A 24608-nucleotide genomic window follows, 5' to 3' on the forward strand; every position below is an offset into this window, starting at 1 on the left:
CTGGCATTTTAAATGCTCTCCAACTAAAAACAAAGTTTCTCTTGATTGAATGTGCACTAGAACTCAATCCTGTAAAGAGTTCTTACTCTTTCCTACTCCTTTCCACTGTAACCCTGGTATTTCAAATGCCATCGAAGCGTTGGCACGAGGTCAAGGGTGTTTTCGGCACCGCCGAATGAGGCAGAAAGTGTGTTTGAGAAAAGGCATCGCCACTGGCTTTGATGTCAGCCTGACCTGGATTTGAATCCTGGCCCTGCCACTGGCTTTCTGTAAAACGAGAACTTGACCTCCTCACACCAGGCACTCTGAATTGACAGCAGCCAGGCCTGAGAGCTTGCGCGGGCACATCCCCCACCATGTGTACGTGCATCGTCTGTCTCCTCTGCCTCCTGTCCTTCCTCAGTCGACATCCCCCCCACGTCGGGAACTTTCCCTGCCTCCCCTTGATGCCATCTAGGATCAAGGGGTAGGCAGTCCTCCCCGCCCGCCCATCCACAGCCCCTCCTCGGCCCCCTCTACCACCCAGATGTCCGCTTCCCCTAACCCCACCCACCCCCATACTTCAGGCCTAGAATTTTCCCTGTCTTTGTTCTTATGAGACCACTGGTAAATATAAACCTTTATTCTTTGAGGCCCAGCCATCAACTTGATGAAGCAGAAATTGATCGATGTGATTTGGGGCCAAAACCAAGGTGTAGCTAAAGAAATTAGGCCTATCCGCTCGTGCAGCTTAAAAATCAGCTCTGATGGCCATCACAGTTGTTCCACGCTGGGGGCAACACACAAGAACGTGCCTTTGGCTTCCTGTCTAGACTGTTTGGCAACCATGGCACTCACTGGATAGAGTAAGTCGCTCATGTTTGCTTCAAATAATACACATTTTTTAATTCTCTCTCTTGATTTGTGACAGAAGTCACTTCAGACCCAGGATATGTCTCGCAGTGTTTGGAAAGAGTCAAAAGGAATTCACATTCTAAACCAGGTTTTAACCTTTTCCTTCCTACTTTTCTTCCTTCCTTCCTTTTAACCAACGTACCTTCCTTCCTTCCTTCCTTTTAACCAACCTTCTTCATTCCTTCCTCCCTCCCTTCCTCCCTCCCTTCCTCCTTTCCTTCCTTCCTCCCTCCCTTCCTCCTTTCCTTCCTTCCTTCCTTCCTTCCTTCCTCTTCCCTCCCTCCCTCCCTCCTTTCTTCCTCCTTCCTTCCTTCTTCCTCCTCCTTCTTTCCTTCCTCCTCATTCCTTCTGTCTTTCTTTCCTTCAGACCAAGAAATTAAAAGTTCCCACAGTGCGCACCACCAGCCGCAAACCCAGCCGGCGAGGCTCCACACTGAGTCTTTCCCGGACCAGTGGGGGGTCGTCCCCCCAGAGCAGCATGCTCTCCGTGAATCCCGGCTCAGACGAGCCCCCGAGTGTGGCCACCCAAGTAACGGGCAGCAAGGACATCGAGGACAATGACTCATCTTCAACCAAACAGGATGAGGAGCCTCTCCACATCAGTAAGTCCTGCCTGAGATCCAACCGCTCTGCCCTGACTCTGCTTCTAAGCCAAGAGCCCCTCCTGCCTCACCTCCCTGTACCACTCAAATAAGGGAGACAGGGGAGCCCCCAGCCCTGTTCAGTTCCCTTGGGCACCTGCATTCCTTCAGCGATCAGAAACATTCTCCTTAACTTGGATTACTCTGAGCCCTTTCCCCTAGGGACACAGCCCATGGTTATCAATTTCCTTCTTAATTTTCAGTAATACATTTTATTTAACCCAATTTATACAAAATATCATTTCAATATGTAATCGATAGAAAAATTATTAACAAGGTTATTTACCTTCTTTTTTCATACTCTCTGAAATCCAGTATCTGCTTTTTTTAATGACTTTATTGAAGTATAATTTATGTGCCATAAAATTCACTCATTTTAAGTGTACAATTCAATGACTTTTAGTAAATTTATAGAATGTTTAAGAACATCTCCATCAACCAATAAAGAAACCTCGTGCCCACTGGTAGACACTCTTCTCTCCCACCCCTCATTTCAGACAACTACGAATCCCCTTTCTGTCTCTAGGGATTTCTCTTTTCTGTATGTTAGACAGGTGGGAGTTGTATCCCTCTGTGATGCCCACTCTGAAACAAGCCTTTTCGGAGGTTCCTCGCAATTTGGGGACACAGACCCTTTGGCGCATCTGTTGAAGGCCCTTTCTCCAGGAAAAAATATTAGCACACATGTACACAACTTTGCATACTCTTTTGGGACGGCAGTGGAGGGGAGGAGTCTCTATAGACCAACCCGATAGAATTGTGACTGGATTCTATGGAAGAAATTAATTCTCAGAACTTTCTAGTTGAGCTTATGAAGTAAAAGGAGAGAGGAAAACAGAGGGAGGGATTCCTACAGAAAGAGATGGAGAAGGTAGAAGGAAGAAAGAGGAAGAGGTGTGAAGGCGGATTGGCCACAGAAGAATGAGCTCTCCTGTGTAGGGCAGCAGCTGCTGTGCCCCCTCGTGGTGCCCCCGTGGAGGCCCACCTGCGTGGTCAGGATTCTTCCAGGCCACGATGACCAAGGCTGGGCTAAGTTCCCAGGGTTGGGTGCCGTGTGACTCCAGGTGGTTGAGCTGGAGGTCAGGGTAGACTAGAGTCTGGGGCCCATGCCGAGCCTAGAGGAAGCCCTCTCCAGGTCAAAGGCAGCAGTGGGCAGAAGTACAAAAACCCATTAGGTGGTCAGAGCTCAGAGTCATGGCTGCCAACGAGAAAAATCCCCACCTTCGCCCCCGTCAACAGGGAGAAGAGAAAGGCTTCGCGCCTGGAAAGTTCTTTGCTGAACAGAAGTGTTATATGGGATGGAGATAAACCATCAGCAGATGGGTGACTCTTATGGGTTCCTTGAACCTTTCATTCGACAACATATTTGCCAAGCACCTACTGTGTGCCTGGAATGGAGGGTCACAGTACCTGCCCGCCCCCCCCCCCCCCAAGCTTACACTTTAGAAGGAGGCAGGCAATAAACAAGAAAATCGTAAAAAGCAAGGCAAATCCAGGTAACTCACGCTCGACAGAAACTAAAACTGGGTGTTATGCTAGAGAAAAGCCTATTGGTGGGTGTAGCACTGTGATATAATTGATGAATTCCAAAAAGAAATATTGAGTTATGCTTGTAATCTGATCTGTACCTGGGCATGACCGAGTTATGATTTGGGCATTGGGTGGGGACTCACAGATAAAAGGCATGGCAAAGAACAGAGTTGAGGGCTTTTAATGTTGGAGTTTTGATTTGGAGTTTGATGCTGAAGACCTAAACTGGAACCCTGGGAAGTCAGCATGCAGAAGAAAGAGAAGCCAGCCCCAGGAAGGAAGGAAACTTGAGCCCAGAGAAAAGCAAGCCCCAGGAACGTAGGAACCCAGGAAGCCTGAACCCTCGCAGACGTCGGAGCCATCTTGCTCCAAATAGACTTTGGTGAGGGAAGGAACTATGCTTTATGTCCTGGTATCTGTAAGTTCCTACCCCAAATAAATACCCTTTATCAAAACCAACCAATTTCTTGTATTTTGCATCAGCACCCTTTGACTGACTAATACAGAATTTGGTACCAAGGAGTGCGGAAGTGCTTTTGCAATTACCGAAATGCCAAAATGATTTTATAAATTTAACGGTTAAGGGGTATTTTTTGGAGGAATTGCAAGATGCTTGGCAGAAAAGACCTACAGTGCTTTGAAGAGACTGTTGATAGCAATATGGATGCTAAAGAGACTTTATGATGCCTTACAAGAAAATGATGAAACTATTGTTGGAAACTGGAGGAAAGGCAATCCATGTTTTAAAGTTGCAGAGAACTTAGCAAGATTAACTCCTGATGTTGCATGGAAGGCAAAACTTGAAAATGGTGAGCCTGATTTAGCTGAAGAACTTTCCAAAGTAAACCCAGAGAATACAGCTTGGCTCCTGTTTGCAGCTTATAGCAAAATGCTAGATGAGATAGATAAGCTAAGGACTGAACTCTTCAGCAAAAAGAAAACAGAAACTAATTCTGGAAATTCCAAGCCTTTGGAAGTCAAGCTCCCAGAAGAAAGTGCCCCATTTGAGGACTTAACTAAACTTGGAACTGGTAAATCAAGATTGAAGATACATTTATCTAGGAAAGACTTGTGGAAAGTCTTACTGTCTGATGACTTGGACCCCTATCTTATATACTAAACCAACAAGGTTTTTGAGAAAGCTGTATAAACAAAACCACTGTCAGCCTGGAATAAAAAGAACATGGAAAGGAGATATTGAAAGAGAAACGGCTTTAAGAGGAAAACCATGGAAGCTGAGATCTGGAATTAAGACTTCACCTTGGGCCAAGAGAGGAACCCCACCCATGTAGACAGAGAGGGTGAGTTTGCCCCAGCAGTTGAAGAGGGTGGATGTTCCTGTCCGATGTTCTGGGAGAGTTTTGCTGTCCCAGGGTGCAGAGAGGGTGGAGCACATTCCCCAAGGATTAGGGCAGTTAAGGTCAGCACTGCCACAGGTCTGAGAGAGGTGGGCCTGTCCCCCAAAGGGTAGGGAAGGCTGGGTGGTCACTTCATTGCTCTGAGAGGGTTCTGCCTGTGTGTCAAAGATTAGGGGGATTGTCATCTTCACTTCACTGTGCTAGGGGGGTTAAGACTTTAGCCCAAGATTGGGTAAGATGTGGCAATCTCCGCAACACTCTTAGTGGGAAAGGTCTGGAGCTTGGTGGACACCCAGAAGCTTGATGAGGGTGGAACCAAGAAAATGGCCTTTGGGTAAGCATGTGGAAAGGATGGGTCCCCATATGGCCCCAAGGAGAAGAAACCATCATTTTAAGAATGACTCTCAGACTGAAATTGAGTGGAGGATGCCCTGCAGGTTTACTGAACTGTAGAGGACCTGTAACTCATGTTTCCTTCCCAGCTTCTCCTTATTGTAATGAAAATGTTTATCCTATATCTGTCCATTTGTATACTGGAAACAAAAAAATGGTTTTGTAAGTTTCAGAGGTCTATAGCAGACAGGACTTTGCCCCAAGACAAACTGTATTTCTTTAAATTGATTATGATATGATTTAGTACTTGCATTGCAACTGATTTAAGGTTTGTTTTTTTAAAATATTGTAATGACTTTTTTGAATTCAGAGAATGGAGTGTAGCAGTCTGATACAATTGATGAATTCCAAAAAGAAATATTGGAATATGCTTGTAATCTGATCTGTACTCGGGCATGGCTGAGTTATGATTAGGGCATTGGGTGGGGACTCACAGATAAAAGGCATGGCAAAGAACAGAGTTGAGGGCTTTTAATGTTGGAGTTTGACGCTGAAGACTTGAGCTGGAGCCCCAGGAAGTCAGCACACAGAGGAAAGAGAAACCAGCCCCGGGAAGAGAGGAACCTTGAACCCAGAGAAAAGCAAGCCCCAGGAATGTAGGAATCCAGGAAGCCTGAACCCTCGCAAACGTCTGCAGCCATCTTGCTCCAAATAGACTTTGGTGAGAGAAGTAACTTATGCTTTATGGCCTGGTATCTATAATTTCCTACCCCAAATAAATACCCTTTTAAAAAAACAACCAATTTCTTGTATTTTGCATAGCACCGCTTTGGCTGACTAATAGAGTGGGCACAGGAGGAGTTCAGCCGAGGTGCTCAGGAAAGCCTCCCTCGCTCTCACTTTTGAGCTGAGCCCTGAAATGTGCAGTTGGGGCGGGCGGTGGGGTGGGGGGGCCAGAACAGGGACCAGAGCGTGCAGGGTCTTTGTAGGGCAAGGCAAGAAGTTCAGGATTGTTCAAGGTGCAACAGGAAGCCTCCGGTGGTACAGGAGTGAGAGGAACTGGTTTACTTTTTTGAAAAAAACTCTCTGTGACTCTAATGTTACATCCATGCCTCTGTGTCTTTTCAGTCTAAATGTTTTGCTCTTAAAATACATAAAAATAAAAATTTTTTAAACCACAGAGAAATGTCCTCCACCTCAAGGCACTTCTTCCAACCTAGAACTTGCATTTGATCCTCCCAGTGGCAGTCCAAGCACTGAAGGCAGGAGGGAGCAGTTGGGGAAGTGGACTTTGCATTTGGAGGAAGGGTGAATGGTGCCACCTCTCCAGGCCCCTGAGATACCACAGACCCTTCTCCGGTGGCCACCTTCCTCCCACACTTAGCCAGCTGCCTGCTCCAGCCAATGCTGTCTCCTAAAACTCTTTTGAACCCAATCCTCCCCACCCCCACCTTCATTGCTATTGTTTTGCCTTAGTTTAGAGATAGAAAACTGGAGCATGAAGGCCAAATCCTGCATGACAACAATCAGCTGGGGCTGCTCCCGTTAGGTGGAGCATGTGCTCTTTGTTTTTCCACAGTCCCCACCATTCCCTATTACACTCAGTCGTTGCTCCTGAATAAAGAGTGTGTGGCCATTTATCATTGCATTGGCCCTGTTGTTTTGCTCTGACAGTGATAATGATAGTAGTAATACCATAGCTACCACTGAAGAGGACTCCTATGTGTCAGGCACTATTCTAGCTCCTTCGTGTGGATTAATCTACTTAATCCACACCAACCTCTTTATGACTGTTTTGCAGATGAGAACATTTGGGTACAGAGAGGTTAAATGATTCACCCAAGATCACACAGCTAGTACATGACCGATCCAGAACTTTGAACCCAGGCAATCTGGCTCTCAAGTCACACTTAATCTCTATGCTTTACCCAAGTCTCTTGAAAAGGTGGGAATGAAAGATAGGCCAAGAGGACAGCTTGCTTTTTCCTATACCAGGCTGTGCCACTCATTTTTAGGATGTGGCCCCTGGAGGCATCTGTGTTTGGGATCCTTGGTCCAGATTCTCATCACTGCTCACCCAGCTTCTTGGCCGGCCTTCACTCACCCATGGATCCATTTTCTCTGTTGAGCCAGAAGGACCTGACATAGTACATCCCCCCAGATTAGCATCTTTCAGTGACTCCACATTGCCTCTCAGACAAGGTTTAGCTGCTGCAGCTGATCTTGTCCCAGGCTGCTTTTAATAAGCCCAGCTCTTAAACTCGACTCTCCAAGCACACCACAACACTTCCCCTTCTTCAACAGTCCTCGTGCCTTCCTCTGTCTGCAAGGTCCCTTCCCCTGCCCCTCCGAGCTGGTGGACCCCTAGTCGACCTTCAAGACCCTGTGAAGTCTGCCCTGACCCTCCCGGGCTCCTGCCTCTTAATCCACTTGGCACTTTGTATTTGCTTTTATTGAACATTTAATATTTTTTTAAAGATTTACTTATTTATTTCTCTCCCTCCCACCCCCGTTGTCTGCTCTCTGTGTCCATTTGCTGTGTGTTCTTCTGTGTCTGCTTATATTCTCATTAGGTGGCTCCGGGAACTGATCCTGGGACATTCCGGAGTGGGAAAGAGGCGATCATTCTCTTGTGCCACCTCAGACCCCTGTTCTGCTACCTCTCTTATTGTCTTTCCTTGTTGCGTCATCTTGTGTCTCTTGTTGCGCCAGCTCTCCGCATTGGCCAGCACTCCAGCGCAGGGCGGCATTCCCACACAGGGTGGCACTCCCACGTGGTCTGGCACTCCGTATGGGCCAGCTCACTGCTTAGGCCCACTTGCCTTCACCACGAGGCCCTGGGCATTGAACCCTGGACCTCCTACATGGTAAACAGGAACCCAACTGCTTGAGCCACATCGGTCTCCCTGAACGATTTTAATTTTAATTTACAACTGCATCTTACTGCATCAGGTAGGAACTTTTGACGGTGAATAACTGAGAACTAAAAAAATAGTGGCTTTAAAAAAAGATACAAATATATTTTTCTTACAGATTAAGGAAGACCAGTTCAGTGCTGGGATGGTGGCCCCAAAAGATCATCAGGGATCCCACTTCTTTATAGCTCTCTTCTCCATCAGCCTCAAGATCACCTCATGATCCAAAAAGGCTGTTAGAACTCCAGTCATCACACCCACATTCCAGGCTAGAAGCAGAAGGAAATCAGCAGAGTACCAAAGTCCCCATTCTTAACCAAGTTTAAGCAGCCTTCTCAGAAACTCCATGCCACGCTGCCACTAAAATCTCACAGGCCCGAACTTAGTCACAGGGCCACACATAGGGCCACACCTTGCTACAAAGGCTGTTGGGAAATATGGACTAGTAAATGCTTCTCCTCACACAGGCAAAAAAAAAGAAAAGATCATAGTTCCATTACTAAGGAAGAAAAGGGAGAAGGACGTGCGCCCTGCAGGTGAGGGCCGATACACTTTGACCTGACGCGCGGTGTGCAACAATCCCTAGTAAGCACATTTCCAGCACAGACGGTCTCTGGGAGGCAAAGCCCTTCTCCTTCAGCCTCCCTGCCGTTTTCCTCCATTTATAATTTGACTTCCATCCCATTTGTCACAGCCTTGACGAAATTAGATTAATTTCCCAGCCTTTCACTGCCTTCTAAAACCTCCTCCAATTGATTCTGAATTCATGAAGCATATTCTGAGAGACACACCGTTTGGCTGAGGCCTAATTTCCAGGGCTGACTGCCTAATGAAGTCTTGGTGGATGCAGATCCCCAGGGCCAGCAGGCTGTGGCCTCTCCGAGGACTGACCCCACCCCCAGATCCATGGCAGGGGGGTTCCGAAGAAACCACAGCCCGGGCCGGCCCTTCCGCCACTCTCGTGAAGCTCCAAGTTTTGGACTGTTGGAGGAGAAGCTCGCTTAAGTAGCAACTCAAACAGCAGGCCCCACACCATCGAAGGCTCCCCCTCTAAACCAAACTCTGAACAACAGAAAGACCTCCTCTGCTCCCCCCGGAGAGGTGAAGAAATGAAATTAGTCCAGGGGTTCTTAACCAGAGGGCCAGGAGCTTGGATTGAAATTTTTAAAAAATATTATTCTCATGGGGATGTGTTGGTGCGTGTAGCAGTTTGATATGGTTATGAATGCCAAAAATACGTATTGGATTATGCTTGTCATCTGATCTGTACCTGGGCATGACTGAGTTATGATCAGGGCCTTGAGTCCCCGCCCCTTGATGGGTGGGGACTCACAGATAAAAGGCACAGCGAAGGACAGAGGGGAGGGTTTCTGATGTTGGAGTTTTGATGTTGGAGTTTGATGCTGAAGACTTAAGCTGGAGCCCCAGGAAGTCAGCACACAGAGGAAAGAGAAACCAGCCCCGGGAAGAGAGGAACCTTGAGCCCAGAGAAAAGCAAGCCCCAGGAACGTAGGAATCCAGGAAGCCTGAACCCTCGCAGCCGTCGGCAGCCATCTTGCTCCAAATAGGCTTTGGTGAGGGAAGTAACTTATGCTTTATGGCCTGGTATCTGTAAACTCCTACCCCAAATAAATACCCTTTATCAAAACTAACCAATTTCTGGTGTTTTGCATCAGCACCCCTTTGGCTGAATAATACAGTGCGGGTGTGATGGATTTATTAAATAATGCACAGTATGGTGTGGACTTGGTAAGGGGTTCCGTGGTTTTCACCTGACTGGCAAAGGGGTCTGTGGAACAAAAAGCTTAAGAGCCCCTGAGTTAGTCCATCAAGAGAGACGTTCTGAGGCTGAGGACAGAAGAAGGAAGCGGGGTGGCCCGCATCCTTTGTCCTTGGGGACTATGATTTGACATTTGAAGACACAGGGCAGCCGTGTCTCTGTGCCATGGGCGATCTTATCCCCACCTGCCTGGGAACTGCAGAGCTGAGTGGCCCGTCCAGTGACGGCCCTGGTGGCACCTGCACCCCCTCCAAGCAGGATCCTGCTCCCAGGGAGCTTGGAGAAGTCGGTGTGGGCCTCGCAGCTCCGGAGCTCTGCTCTGTCCCACAGCCTCGGCCGCGTGAGGAACGAAGCCTCCTGGTCTTTCGAGCGGCTGCTGTTGCATCACTGTCAGGCAGGGGACAGCCTGTGGGTGCCACGCGAGAGGCCGACCTCGGCGCGGTTCTCCAGGAGGGCGGCCGGCGTGCCGGGTCACGGGCAGCACTTGCCGGGAGCCACCCACCCCAAGGCTGGTGTGCGTGCGGGTGGGAGCTGGGACAGGAGAGCAGGCAGGTGCTGCTCGGCTCCCAAGAGAAAGGAAGAGAGCCACAGCTCCCTCTCAAACGGGCTTCCGGACACACCTGAGCGGATTCCGGGATGTGTGGCAGTGGGGGAGGCGGGCACCAGACAGCAGGTGAGATTCAGGTCGAATGGAGTCATGCCCGCAAATTACTAGGAAAGGGGAAGTGGATTTGGCTCAATGGATAGGGCGTCCGCCTACCACATGGGAGGGCCAGGGTTCAAACCCAGGGCCTCGTTGACCCGTGTGCTGAGCTGACCCACGCGCAGTGCTGATGCGCGCAAGGAGTGCCGTGCCACACAGGGGTGTCCCCCGTGTAGGGGAGCCCCATGCACAAAGAGTGCGCCCCATAAGGAGAGCCACCCAGCCGGAAGAAAGCACAGCCTGCCCAGGAGTGGCATCGCACACACAGAGAGCTGTCACAGCAAGGTGATGCAACAGAAAGAAACAGATTCCCAGTGCCGCTGACAAGAATAGAAGTGGACACAGAAGAACACACAGCAAATGGACACAGAGAGCAGACAACTCGGGGGGGGGGGTGAAATAAATGAAAAATAAATCTTTTTTAAAAAAATTACTACAAAAGCAATTGACTTGAGAATGAGGAGATGGGGTGAAAAATGCCTAAATGTTGATGTTTTTCACAGCCTGGATGGTTAGTCACTAAGGGCAGGTGCCCTTAGCCTTGCCACTCGTGACTGCATTCCTAAACAAGGCTGGAAACAAAATGGCCCGGGGGCACACTGGGCCACAGGTCTCCCTTCCAGGTGCGGCTTTGGAGAGTTGAGCTGGAGTCAACTACAGCCCCTGGCCAAGGGATAAAAAGTGTCTCCACTGGCAGGGTCATGCCTTGTTGATACCCCAACTCTAGCTCGTGGTCTCCCAAATCTTCCCTCTTTTTTGTCCTTTGCCATTCATTGCGTGTTCAGCAAACATGGGCTGTCTCCTGTGTGCCAAGCACGGTGCCAGCTGATGGCCACAGAGAGACCAGTGAGATGCAGCCCCTGCCCTCAAGAAGCTCATGGTCCAGAGGGGAAGCCAGGCGGGGGACAGGCGATTGTCATACCCTAAAATCTGTACCGCGATGGGGTGGAGAGGGCCGTGTGCTGCCGAAATGCACAGGGAGGCTTCTTACCCAGTGGATGGGTGGAGGAAGTAGAATACCCTTGCAAAAGCTGAGAGGAGGGGGGAACACGACAGAACCGTCCAAGGTACACAGAAGCACCCTGAGGACTCTTCTGTCTGTTCTGGGGCAGTGCAATAAATCTGATGAGAAAAATTATTTTTTTCATCCAAATAGAAAATAAAAACAAAGAAAGATGAGTTCTTTTGCTGTACTCATGGGTGTCCGCCATAGCATGTTGGTTCTCATTTGGATTCAAACATCTTTGCAGGGCAAAGAATACATGTTTAAGGCTCTCAACTGCGATATTCAATTTCAGTAACTGACTCTAGCCGTTGCCTTTTTCATTCCTGCAATTATTTGAAAACTATCTCAAAACAAAAAGCTCCCTCGTTTTGACTCCTTGGGCATCTGCCCCTGTGTCTCTGTCCGTGCATCCCCTCCTGCTCTCACTCTGTGGCCCTCCTCCTCTCTCCTCCTCTCTCCTCGTCCTCTCTCCTCCTCTCTCCTCCTCTCCTCCTCTTCCTCTCTCCTCCTCTTCCTCTCTCCTCCTCTTCCTCTCTCCTCCTCTTCCTCTCTCCTCCTCTTCCTCTCTCCTCCCTCTGCTCTCACTCTGTGGCCCTCCTCCTCTCTCCTGATTCTTGAATCTGCCCAGAGATTCTCCAGGAGTCACGGCCACCGAGTAACCAACCTCGCCCTGGGATGCTTCAGCCCCGCACTTGGCGACCAGGGGCCCCAGAGCCCATGGCTCCCCGTGAAGCTGGCCCCACGCTAGGAGAGGTGTGGGGGGGCAGGCATTTGCAAATCCCCACGCATGTGAAACCCTTAGGGTGACCCCTCACTGCTGCTCTCCCGCTTTTCTAGAAGCACGTGGCCTTCTTCTTCTGTGTTTCATTTTCCCACTTTTGGAAGAGTCGGGTTCAAAGAATGATTTCTCCTCTGTGTAAAAGGCAGCCACGTTACGGATGAGAGGGAAGGGCAGCTAAGCAGGGAATAAGGCCGCGAGGCGCGGAGGGGACCGTGGGAAATGGGGGAGCCCATCCAGAGGCCGCAGTGGGCAGGGGGGCACAAGGCAGCCCCACCCCGGATGTTTCTCTAGGGAGGCTGAGGGTCTGGGATTTTATGTGAAACCTTCCAGTTTGGAAAGGTTGGCCTCTACCTACAGTTTTTTGGAAACGCCTCTGGGGGCTGGATTCAGCCTGTGGATCCCCCAGTTTGGGACTTCGAGCCTGCGGGGAGCAGAGCGGGATTCCTGGAAGAGCTGGTGCCTTCTGGGGACCGGCAGTGGTGCTCTCTGGCTAAAGCAGGAATTGAGGTGGGGGAGGGAAGTGAGCCGTGACCGGAGAGAAAAGGAGCCGCCAGGTCCCGCCGGGCTTGGGGTAGGAATTTAGGTTTTGCCCAAAGGAAAATGGAGAGGGAAGGGTTCCAGCCAGGGAGAGACGCGGCCTGGCATGCCCCCTCCCCTGGGATCCTGAGCGAGTCCAGCCCCAGCTCCCTGACACTCAAAGCAGAAACCGTCCAGGCCTGGCGGCCGGGCCGTCCCCAGGGGCCAGACGGTGACTCTGTGACCTCTCATGTCCCCCTCAGATCTGCAGAAGCTCCTGGAGATGGTTCGGGAAGACGCCCGGAGGACAGTCATGATGGAAAATGGGCTGCAAAGAAAAGTGCCCAGGTATGTTCTCTTGACTCCTCCGGTGAATCAAGAGTCTCAGAATAATTGTGATAACATTAACAACAGCTATTACCAATTATTGAGCATTTTCTCTGCCCAACGCTGAGCGTTGTACTTTGTTCACACATCTCACCTCCCTGAGTTCTTATAACGGGCCTAGGAGGTAGGCACTTTTACCTTGGTTTTGCAAATAAAGAAAGGAGGCACAGAGAGGTTAAGTAACTAGTTCAAGGTCACTCAGCCAATGAGTGGTGGAGCCACGACTCGAATTTTTTACCAAAAGCCATTCTGCAACCACTGCCTCCCAGGAAACCTGTGGTCGTTCACTCATCTCAATATTTACGGGCTGTGTACTGGCTACGATTGGCGGAAGTGGTGTGAAAGGAAAGTTCCGTCTTGTGAAAGTAGGTGATGGGGGCATCTGATCTAGTCTGGGACGGGGCTGGGCATCAGAGAAGTTTCCCGCAAAGTGGAAACTTTCATCTGAGACCTGGATGCAGCATGAGAACAAGCCAGTGGGCAGCACGACGGGCTGAGCATGTGTATGTAAGTATGGTCAAAAGTGACGGTGGGGAAGCGGCTGTGACTCAACAGCTGGGCTCCTGTCTACCATGTGGGAGGCCCTGGGTTCGCGTCCCAGGGCCTCCTTGTGAAGGCAGGCTCGCCTGCACACTGCAGAGAGCTGACAGCCCGTGCCCACATCTGCAGAGAGCTGACAGCCTGCACCCGCAGAGAGCTGGTGCAAGATGACGCAACGAAGGGAGACAAGCAGACACAGAAGAGCGTGCAGCAAATGGACACAGAGAGCAGACAGCAAGCAAGCCGCAAGGAGGGAAATAAATATTTAATTTAATTTAAAAAGCTTTAAAAAAAAATGTGATGTGGCACCTTCAAAAAACTGAAATGCAGCCAGAATGGGGTGGAGAGAAGCGTACATTGGTCGGAGGGTCCTGGAGACCTCCTCAGGGATTCTGGGTTTATCCTAAGAGCCACTGGGAGCCTTTGATGTGTCAAGCTGGGGACCGATGTGACTGGTGCATGAAGAAGGGTGTCAGGCTGACCGTGAGGTGAAAGCCTCGTGCCCGGCGATATCCGGAAGCCTCGGAGAGCCCGCGGGCTGGAGCCGGAGTTCCCTTCCCAAGTGCGGGCCCCTCTGCGTAAGCGAATTCCTTCGTGGAAATGAATGAGGCCTGGAAAGCTTCATCATCGCCCTCAGCCTGCTGGGCTCTGACTTACTGGTTATTGTTATCACATAATTACAGTTCACCGAGCACTTCTCACATGCATCACACCCGCTCCTGCGCCTTCCTGATGAATTCGTCTGCGGCCCCCTCCGTCTGCGTCGGGGCTCTGGAGGGAGGCGCTGGGAGGCACTCTGTGACAAGGATGGCCCGAGGCCCCGCGGCGGTGCAGCATTTCACCAGCGTTCCAGAGAGCCAGCCGTGGCGATGGCCAAGGCTCACCTCCACGCGGCACCTTCCTTTCACAGCACTCATGGTATGGGCACAGAAGCCAAGGTCTTGACCTGCTGTCCTCGGACAAGTCACTTCATCTTTCTCTAAACCTCTATGAAAACAAGATTGTGGGGCAAGCAGTCAGAGCATTGGCTTTGGACTCAAATAAACTAGGGTCCATCTCCATTCCCATCGTTTCCTTGCTGTGTGATATTGCTTCCACTTCTGTAAACTGAGGCTCATTAACAACTAACCCCAAAGGGTTGTAGAGAGAACTAAATGGGATTATCCTTGTAAAGTACTACTTCCATTATGGAAATAATGCCTGCTTCATCCAGTGAGTCAGTTTCAACTCTTAGCGAGGTCATGCATTAAATATACTTAGCTTGTACCTGGCCGGGGTGTAGAAGGTACTCAGCAATTGGCAGTGGTGATGGCGGTGGTGGCAGTGGTGATGGCGGTGATGACAGTGATGGCAGTGGTGATGGCAGTGGTGACGGTGGTGACGGCGGTGATGGCGGTGATGATGGGGGGGCAGTCAGTACCATTATTTCACAGTGTCCCATGGAATCTCTGCAGCACCCAGCCGAAGCAGGTGTATTAACCCCTGCCATCGCCCCATCTCCTAGCTGAGTGACTTTGTTTAAAGTGTTCAAAGACAAAACGCTGCTAGAACCTGCTTCTCACAAGATTCATCACATGGCCTCAGCATTCCCTTTATTTTATTTTATTTTTAAAGATTTATTTTTTATTTTTTTCTCTTCCCTCCTCCCCGCAGTTCTCTGCTCTCTGTGCCCATTCACTGCATGTTCTTCTGTGTCTGCTTGTCTTCTTGTCAGCGGCACCAGGAATCTGTGCCTCTTTTTGCTGTGTCATATTGCTCCATCAGCTCTCCGTCAGCTCTCTGTGTGTGCGGTGCCCCTCCTGGGCAGGCTGCACTTTTTTCACACTGGGCGGCTCTCTTTATGGGGTGCACTCCTTGCGCGTGGGCCTCCCCTACGCAGCACGGCACTCCTTGTGCGCATCAGCACTGCACGTGGGCCCGCGCACCACGCGGGTCAGGAGGCCGGGGGTTTGAACCCTGCACCTCCGTGTGGTAGGGGGATGCTCTATCCGTTGAGCCAAGTCTGCTTCCTCAGCATTCCCTTTAATAATAAAATAGCCATGATTACAGAGCAAGGACCTGTTGAAATTTCCCATTCTCATCGATTCCTCTGGGAGAAAAATCTCCCTAATCCCTCCCTAAGGCAGCAGATCTTGAGGCTTCACTGTGGTGCTGCGGGGGGACTGTTAGGAAAAGCTGCGGCTTCTCTTTTGTCCCCTTGTACCAAAATCTGGATTCCTCTCCCACTTTCCACACCGCATCTGCTCCCACCAAGGCCGGCGTACAATTCTGGAGTTTTTAGGGTCCCCTAGAGGCCGCTCAATCCACCCCCCAGGCTCAAGGTCACACTGGCCTTTACTCTTCTTAAAACCCCTGAAGATCAAAATCAGCTGAGGCCCTTGTTAAAAATAAAAATGTCTAGACCTCAACCCAGAGCAGGACATCCGGAGGAAGCTGTGTGTGTGTTTTAACAAGAGAGCCTTATCTCAGGGAATGCGGGCAATGGTACGTTTTTCAAAGTGTGCTCCTTGACCACCTGCATCCAAAACGGAAGTGGGAGTGGAGGAAGGAGGGTTCATGCAGATTCAGGGCCCCCCTCCTGGCCTAAGGAATCTGAATCTCTGGGAGGAGGGGCCAGAAATCTGCATTCCCATCAAACACTCCAGGTGATTCTTTTTCTCTCTCTCTTTATTTTTTTTTTAAATGTTAAATTCAAAAAATATAAGAGATCCCCATATACCTCCCACCCCCTCACCCCACTCCTCCCACATCAACAACTTCTTTCATCACCATGGGACATTCATTGCATTTGGTAAATACATTTTTGAGCACTGCTGCACCACATGGATAATGGTTTACACTATAGTTTACACTCTCCCCCTGTCCACCTAGTGGGCCATGGCAGGACATACGATGTCCAGCACCTGTCCCTGCAGCACCACCCAGGACAACTCCAAGGCCTGAAGGTGCCCCCACATCATATCTCTTCTTCCCTCTCCCTACCCTCAGCAGCTACCATGGCCACTTTCTCCACATCAATGCTACAATTTCTTCCATTACTAATCACAACAGTTCCATAATAGAGCATCAGTAAGTCCACTCCAATCCATACTCTATTCCTCCATCCTGTGGACCCTGGAATGGTTATGTCCATTCCACCTCTATATCGAGAGGGGGCTTAGAGTCCACATGGATGCTGGATGTAATTCTCCTGCTTGCAGTTGTAGGCACCTTGGCTCCCTGGTGTGGGGGTTGACCTTCTTCACCTCCCTGTCAGCTGGCTGGGGTAAGTCCAATAAACCAGAGGGTAGGAGTTGCAGGTCTGCTGAGGCTCAGGGCCTGGCTGTCACATGGACAGTCCAGAGATTCAGGTCTCCTGAGTATACACCAACCCCAGTGCCAACCACAGGTCTGGTAAAAGTAACAGAAGAGGCTTGTGTAGAAAGGTCACATCTGAGTCCACCTCCATCACACTCAGGAGCACAAACTCCAAAGTAGGGCCAACTGACATGGCACTGAACTCCAGAGCCATCTGCTATGACCATAGAATGTGTGGGTCTCCGTGGCCCTCAGGCGCACCAGTACCTGGGGTTGTACCTACTTTGGCTGTCTCTGGGACCCTGCTGAGGTGTGTGTAAGCACGATCCCTCTGATGACCTCCAGACTCTTTTTTGGAGACTCATAGCCATATAAACTCATCTGTCCTCTCCATTTCCCCCTTTTACTCAAGGTCAAAAAGGAGTTTTTAACACCAGGTGATTCTTATGCCCAGTAGAGTCTGAGGGTCCCAGCTCTGAGAATGGAATTACGCCCCCCCTTTAGATAGTTTCTGTCCCAGGAACATCATGAGTTCAGTACCTCGTTAAGAGACTCGTCTTGCCTTGCAGTATCTTGACAGTGATCAAGCAGACCAAGAGCAACTCTGCCTTTAAGGACATGCAGACCACGCACAAATCAAGGTAGGGAGGCCTGGGGCCTGCAGCAGATGGGGCAGAAAGCATCTCCCAGCTACAGAAGCCGCGGCTGTCATGGGGCGGCGGAGGGCGTGTTTTTCCCTTCTTCCTTGTGTACTCACTGGAAGCAGCCCCTGCACTCCCAAAGCTGGAAAGTGAGTGCATTAGTGAGCCAAAGGGGTGCAGATGCAAAATACCAGAAATCGGTTGGTTTTTATAAAGGGTATTTATTTGGGGTAAAAGCTTGCAGTTACCAGGCCATAAAGTGTTAGTTACTTCCCTCACCAAAGTCTATTGCCATGTGTTGGAGCAAGATGGCTGCCGACATCTGCCAGGGTTCAGGCTTCCTGGGTTCCTCTCTTCCAGGGTCTTGCTTCTCTCTGGGCTCAGGGTTCCTCTCTTCCTGGGGTTGGCTTCTCTTTCCTCTGTGAGCTTACTTCCCAGGACTCCAGCTTAAGGCTTCAGCATCAAACTCCAACATCAAAACCCCTCAACTCTGTCCTTTGCCCCACCCTCCCAGGGGTTGGGAATCAATGCCCTAATGATGACTTAACCATGCCCAGGTACAGACCAGATTACAAACATAACGCAACATCTGTTTTTGGAATTCATAACCATATCAAACTGCTACAGTGAGTATCCAGATGTTTCTCCCCCGAGTCGGTAGACCATAAAATTAAAATCAGTGGTGGAGGGAGAGGGTGGGGAGGCAGGGACAGGTAGGCTACCAGCCTGCCCCCTGCTCCCCTTTACTTGGGTGATTTATAACGGAGGAGGTGGAGGTCTGCCCCCGCCCCAATTAATTCATTCGTTTAGAAAATACTCATTGTTCCCCGCCCCCTCCCCACCATCCCGCGCGCCAGGAACTGCGCCAGGCATTGGAGCTCTACCCTCCTGGGCTCCACGGTCTGAGCTGGGCTCATCTCCTCTCGTTGTGCCGTGGACCCCTCTGGCAGTCTGAGGAAGCCTGTGTACTCCCTTCTGAAAAATGTTTTAAATGCATGTTATAAAACACGAAGGATTATAAAGAAATCCATAGTAATACAGATTACTATATTACAATCCACTTTGTGCTGTAGTAATCTATGAGCATCTTGGTTAATGTGTTGTGTAACCAGACTTAACAGCAGGTCTAAGAAACACTGTAATTTTGGATTAGTGTTGAGCATCACTGGTTTTTCAAATTATTTCCCACATTTGTAATGGGATATGGAAATACCTAGATTTCCATCTGGGTTAAAGGTTGTTTAAAGTAAAGATGGAACTTTTTCTCCCATCTGTTTCCACAGACCGCTTGAATTCTGCCTACGGACATTAGGTTAAAAGTCACTGGTCTAAAGGGAGAGTCAAGTGTTTATGAAATAATCTCAGTTAGCTATATCATCAGGACTGTGAAAACTTTCTGAGGGGGAAGAATAGAGGGCTGGGGGAATGTTTAAAACCAAGCGTCCAACCCAAGACCAAGTTTGATATTAAGAACTGAAGAACAAAGAAGAATTAGCTATTCTCTGAAGTGGGAACGGTAGCAATGGTATTCCCAGCAGAGGAGATAGCTGTGCAAGGGGCCTGCGGCAGGAGGAAACTTAGAGACGCCAAGAAAAGAGCAGTGTGGCCAAAATTCAAGGAGGGCAGAGGGAAGGGAAGAGTGAGGCAGGCCAAAGGGGCTCTTGTTGGTTATTTCTGTTTGTGTTATCACCAGCTAGTAACACCACTTCTCTCACACGCCACCTCCCCCAGTCTCCTCCCTGAGTCCCTGCCAAGGGAGAAGAAAAGAACCCTCTGCAGGAAGAAGTCCAGGATCAACACCTTCCCCAAAAGATTCAGCTGCGGAGGGCAGGGCTGGCTGGAGTCCAGAAACATCACGGGGGCCTGTATAAGCCAGAAGGGGAAGGGCTTGCCCCACCACCTACCGGGCCCAAGACCTCTAGCCTGCATCCGTGGGCTTCTAGAAGCAGCAGGGACCAGGACCTTTCCCGTGGGGAGGTCCCGCCCACCTAAAGGAGCCTCAGAAGCCACGAGGCCAGACGGGAAGGGTCAGCCATAGCCTTGCCCTCTAGAACCGCACAAAGCACTCGAGTCAGTTTCTGCAAACCTTTGGAAGAAACAAGGGGAGAGGGCATGGGAAAGAGGGTGCTAGACCCTGGAGCTGAAGGCTCAGCCCACGAATGGAAGAAACCGCAGGGAGGGATGAGCCCGAGTGGGGGGCTGTACCCTCCCTGGGGAGCCCTAGCCAGGCACACGAGGGAGCAGCCGCTCAGTCCACCCCCAGCCAGAAAGGATCAGACGGCAGGATGAACTGTCCGATGCCTGTCGCCCCCCGAGACTCCAGTCCCTGTGAAGTTTGGGACTCAGTCTGCTTCATCTGTCATTTCATCCCCAGCACCTACCACAGTGTAGGCAACTCAGTAATTATTTGTTTGATGAATGAATGAGCAAATGGATCCATGTGGTATGACCAGATCAATCATTTAAACTTCAGTTTTGAGTCCCATCGCTTCCTGACTTTTGGTGTCTTAGAATAAGGAAAAGCGGGAGAAGGTTGTTACTGTGTCCTGAAGGTGGGGTCAGGCTGGGTTCCTCTAACCCGGCTCTGCCTCCAAGCTCTAGAGGAAAAGGGGGTGCTCAGGACAAGGGTCCAGCAGAGAGAAAAGAGGCCTTAGGCGGTCTGGGGCCAGGAGCGCCAGGGACAAACAGGCTACGAGGATCCTGCCATCCCTCCAGCAAATCCACACCCAGGTCTACGTGAAGGGTTGATTGGAGGCAGAGAGGAAGGAGAAAGTGTTCACAACGAGCCTATCCTACAGCTGGGGAGATCAATTTTACACAAACAAAACAGACCCAGAGAATGCGTAAGCCTGACGATACGCAGAGGCAGAGCTAGAATGAACCAGAATGTGCAGCGCAGGCAGGGCTTGCTGTGGGCCATGAGACTGGGCAGTACTTGAAGAGAAGGAGAGGAAGGAGGGAGGACCCGCCAGGCAGCGGGTATGGTAGGAGAAAGGCTACGGGGGGGGGGGGGGGGGGGGGGGGGGGGAAGCACTTGAGTCCCACGCCTGGTGCCTGGACTAGCGCCACCCCCTCCCATGACCCTGGGGCAAACAGCCTCTTATGACAAGCAGGTGCAGGCAACTTGAAGTCACCGCTCTGTGTTTCAGTGAAAGATCCAGCAGTACGAGTGGGGAGAGCCACACGCAGGTAGCCCTGAGGAAGATTAAAAGGTGAGCCAGGTGGGCCATGGGAGGAGGTGGGCAAGAGGACCTGGGGTAACCGCGCCCTCTATCTTCCCAGGGGTGCGGGACTGATCCCGTACCCCATCGGACTTCCTGCAGCTGTGGGCCGTGCTGGGGACAGGGAGCCCCAGGGCAAGGGGCTCAAGGCCAAGACTGCTGAACTGCCACGGGGACAATGGCAATAAATGCCTCTCTCTGCCGGGGGCTATGCAAAGCATTTTGCAATTCTCACCTTGCTTATTCTTCAAAAAAACCACCTTGAAGGCTGGAACCGTGATCCCATTTTACAGAGGAGCAACCAATAAGACGTCTTGCCCGAGGCCACATCGTTGAGTAGCAGTGAAGCTGGAATTTGAAACTGAATCTCCCAGCTCCAAATTCCATTTTTCAGCCCCGTCCTTCACAGGTTCCACTGTCAGATCATTTAACAAGGGCTGAGCCGCCAGATGAGGGTGCTGGAGGGAGTTGGGGCGGTCCTCGGCTGGGCTCCCCTAACCCTAACCTGACCTCTAACCCCTAACTCTAACCCTCACGCTAACGCTAACGCTGGGTGCTGCCGACCAGGCACCTTGAACTAGGCCAGCAAGGAAAAGTGGCTCCATTTACCTGCAGGAGGCTGGAGATGTAACCGATCTCAAATCAGCTTTCCTTCCAGCAGAAACAAAGAAATTTAACCACCAGGGTGATATTTCTAAGCAGGGTCTGGAAAATGGGTTTTTGCTTCCTCAGTTTTTTTTTTTTTTGGAGGTACCGTGGATTGAACCCAGGACTTCATACATGAGAAGCAGGCACTCAACCACCGAGCTACATCCACTCCCCTCAGTTAATTCTAAAACGTGCCTGGCACCCGATGCCCAGCAGGCTAGGGTGGTAAGGATGGGAGGAGGCTGATCCAGATGTGAGGGTGCAGATTACATCAGATGTGAGGCTATAGCGAGCGAGTACATAGCTCACTTTTTGGCGCAATTAAACCTGGTTAATGTTAAATCGGTAGCTCTGCGTGTCTCCTGACATGAACACGAGTTACATCGACTTTTTTTAATATCAGAAGGTGCAGGACACGGCCTTGCTACTTAAGCGATCCTGGGGCTCCCTGTGCCGCAGCATCAGGAAGATCCACCCATCTTCCATCCAGTCGGGTGCTGGGGGAGCCTCCCGGCGAGGGGGGAGCCCCAGTGGGCTCCTCTCCAGTGCAGGGTGCCTCGGGGCCCTGGGAGGCTAATGTGGGGCCCACCCCTCCACGCCCTTCTCCTGTCTGTCCACAGCCGCGCCAACCGTGACATCGTCCAGTGCAAGTCTGGGGTCTGCGGCAGCCTGAGGGCCAAGTTCTACAGCGTGGCCCAGGAGGCCGGCTTCTGTCTGCAGGACAAGATGGAAATCTTCAGGAAGTAAGGGCCCCACATCCGTGCGCGCAAGGCACCCATCAGACACTCCTCTTGGCCCACGGTGTGCCTCGGAGGGCAACCAGCAAGACCTGTTCCTAGGAAAGACGGGCAGAGGCCAAAACCACCACATCAGTGAAAATATAGGGGCCAGTTATGATCATTGCCATGCAGGCAGAGAACAGGGTACGGCAAGAGACAGGAACTGTGGGCCCCTGGTTTTGGTTGAGGAGTAATCCAGGAAGGCTGCCCTGAGGAGGTGATGTTAGACTGAGCCCTGAAGGATGAGGAGGAACCAGCTCCGTGATGGCCATTCCAGGCAGCAGGGGAAAGGACACACAAGGTCCCAAGGTGGGAAGGGAGGTGGAAAATTGGGAGAGCGTGGAGAAGTGGGAGGTGAGGGCTGTACCGTGCACAGTCACAAATGCCACAACTAGGTTTGGAACTTAATTTTAAGAGCAGCAGGAGACCATGGAGACTTTTTGTCTGTTCAACCCTGTCACCGCCCCTTTTCCTGCCTGTTCCTCGCCTGCTGTGATCACTCCTGATAAACACTTCCCTTCCATTGACGCAGGTTGCGCGGTGACCCTCGGCCCCCTCCCCTTTCAGCCTGGACGGGCCGCCTGCTCTGAGCCAGGGGTTCAGCGATAACTAGCACGGGCCGCTGCCCTCCGGGAGCTTCCAGTCGAGTGGGGGAGACAGGCAGTTATCACGCAGGGTGATGAGGGCCGGCATGGGAGCCGCAGAGGGGTCAAAAGGGACCTAGCAAAGGGATGCCCTCCCGGCCCCAGATGTCAGTCAGAACAGTATTCCTGGAGGAAATAATATGTGCAGGTTTATAAAACGTGATGGTATTTCCTGGGCACTTACTATACACCAGGAACGGGTCTAAGGGCGTGGCATCTGTGTACTCATTTACTCCTGACAGCAACCCTCAGGGGCAGGTGCTGTTATTATCCCCGTCGTACACGTGAGAACAGTGGGGGCTCAGAGATGTCTCCTCATGCAAGTCAGCCAATGACTAAGTAGTGAAGGTAGAGTTCAAGCCCAAAGAGTTACACAGGAAAAGTAGGAGGGGAGGGAGTTCCAGGGGAAAGCAATAGCAAAGTCCCAGAAGTTGGAAGGGCCACGGTAGGCTGGGAAAATGCCAAGAGTCAGGGCTGGCTGGAATACAGTGTGCTTACAAGGCAGAGGCCAGATCATAAAAGGCCTTACTGGCCCAGCTGTGGAGGGTGAACTTTATCTCAAAGACTTTGATTAGGAGGCAAGCATAAAATGCTTGGAAGGGTGGAAAGAGGTGAAACTGGAGAATATTCTAGAGGCCAAAAAATGTAGCGCTGTGGAGGGCAAGTTACTGAGAAGACTTTGAAAACTGTATGCAAGAGAGTAACATGGCTACATTTGTAATATAAGGTCTCCTTGGAGAGATAGGATATGTGCACAAAATAATAAGGGGAACAGGGCAGAGAGAGAGCCAACATTAATTAAACACCTACTGTGTGCTGGCAGTGTGCTGGGGACTTTGCACACATTCTCTCATTTAATCCTCACCTCTGAAGGGCAGAAACCATCATTATCCTCATTTCACCATTGAAAACTCTGCGTAAATACAATTGGAGGTCGGAAGAGAATAAAAAGCAACATTATTATCAAGAAAAGTGTTCCAGGACCTCGGTGAGGGCTGAATTATCTTTTGAAAACCAGACTATAGGTTAAAAAGTGGCCGGGAGGGTTAAGAAGAGTCTCCGAGAGGAGGAGACGTTTAAACCAGGTCAGAAGGCAGCTGGCCTGGGGTGAGAAGGGAAGCCGATTCTCCTGCCTCTTTTTCATACAACCTGTGCTGTAGGCGCCAAGAAGAAAGAGGCCTCCAGAAGTTCCATTCTTTTGTCCTTGTCTCGAATTTTCAAAAGGACATCGCCAAGATGAGACACCAGGTCTCCGTAGCAAAAGGAGATGCGGAAGAAATCGCGGACCACTGGTAAAGACCCGCCAAGGCAGACGATTCGGTCCCTGGAGGGGGCGGGAGGGGGTTCTCACAAGGTCACCATTGAGCCCATCGTCCTTTGAACCTTAGAAGAGCATTGCCCCAAAACTTCCCTTGGCCAACAGTAAGGTCCCCCAACAGGCTAAATCCAGAGCAGAATAAGGCAAGAACCCCCCAGTTTCTGAACCACAGATGGTCCAGCCAGCTGTGTTCTCCGTATCCGCCTTCTGTTGGAGCCAGGCTTGCAAACAAGGGGGACTAAGTCGCCAGCCTCTTTATCTGCAAGAAGATGAGGCAAGCCAACCCTCAAATCGCTGCAGATCCTGAAGTCTATGGGGCTTTCACTCCATTCCCGAATAGCTTCTCAGGGTTACAAAACCAGCATATCCTCCGGACTCAGGGCCCCAGCTTGGGAATGACAGGGACGACAAGAAAAACCAACAGAAACAGTGCCATTGCTGGAGAGCAGATGCCATCCCGGGCACCTTCCATAACTGCTTCCATTTGTTCCATACAAAAATCCTGAAGGTTACATTTTTTTTTCTGTTTTTTTAAAGACACTTAGATTCTACAAATGGCACATAAAAAATAACAGGGGATTCCCATAAACCCCGCTCCCCACACCTCCCACATTTGCCCCCATTAACAACATCCTTCATTAGCGTGGTACATTTGTTACAACTGATGAACACATTC

The 24608-nt window shown here is 50.6% G+C and overlaps 1 protein-coding gene across 8 annotated transcripts in view; it reads left to right on the forward strand.

Annotated features, from left to right (window-relative positions):
* Positions 1-24608, forward strand: part of CCDC60 (coiled-coil domain containing 60) — a 182511-nt gene that overhangs the window by 153210 nt on the left and 4693 nt on the right. For 5 of the 8 annotated variants that reach the window (XM_058281446.1, XM_058281451.1, XM_058281447.1 and 2 more), the window contains 7 exons: positions 911-982; positions 1262-1496; positions 12721-12805; positions 17251-17322; positions 20472-20534; positions 21812-21934; positions 23775-23906. In XM_058281446.1, the coding sequence (XP_058137429.1) occupies positions 911-982; positions 1262-1496; positions 12721-12805; positions 17251-17322; positions 20472-20534; positions 21812-21934; positions 23775-23906 (782 nt within the window). The remainder of the gene's footprint in view (positions 1-910; positions 983-1261; positions 1497-12720; positions 12806-17250; positions 17323-20471; positions 20535-21811; positions 21935-23774; positions 23907-24608) is intronic. The other 3 variants (XM_058281449.2, XM_071209815.1, XM_058281452.1) reach the window with 2 other exon arrangements.

The sequence above is a fragment of the Dasypus novemcinctus genome, chromosome 19 (assembly GCF_030445035.2).
Source record: "Dasypus novemcinctus isolate mDasNov1 chromosome 19, mDasNov1.1.hap2, whole genome shotgun sequence".
Classification (NCBI taxonomy): Eukaryota; Metazoa; Chordata; class Mammalia; order Cingulata; family Dasypodidae; genus Dasypus; species Dasypus novemcinctus.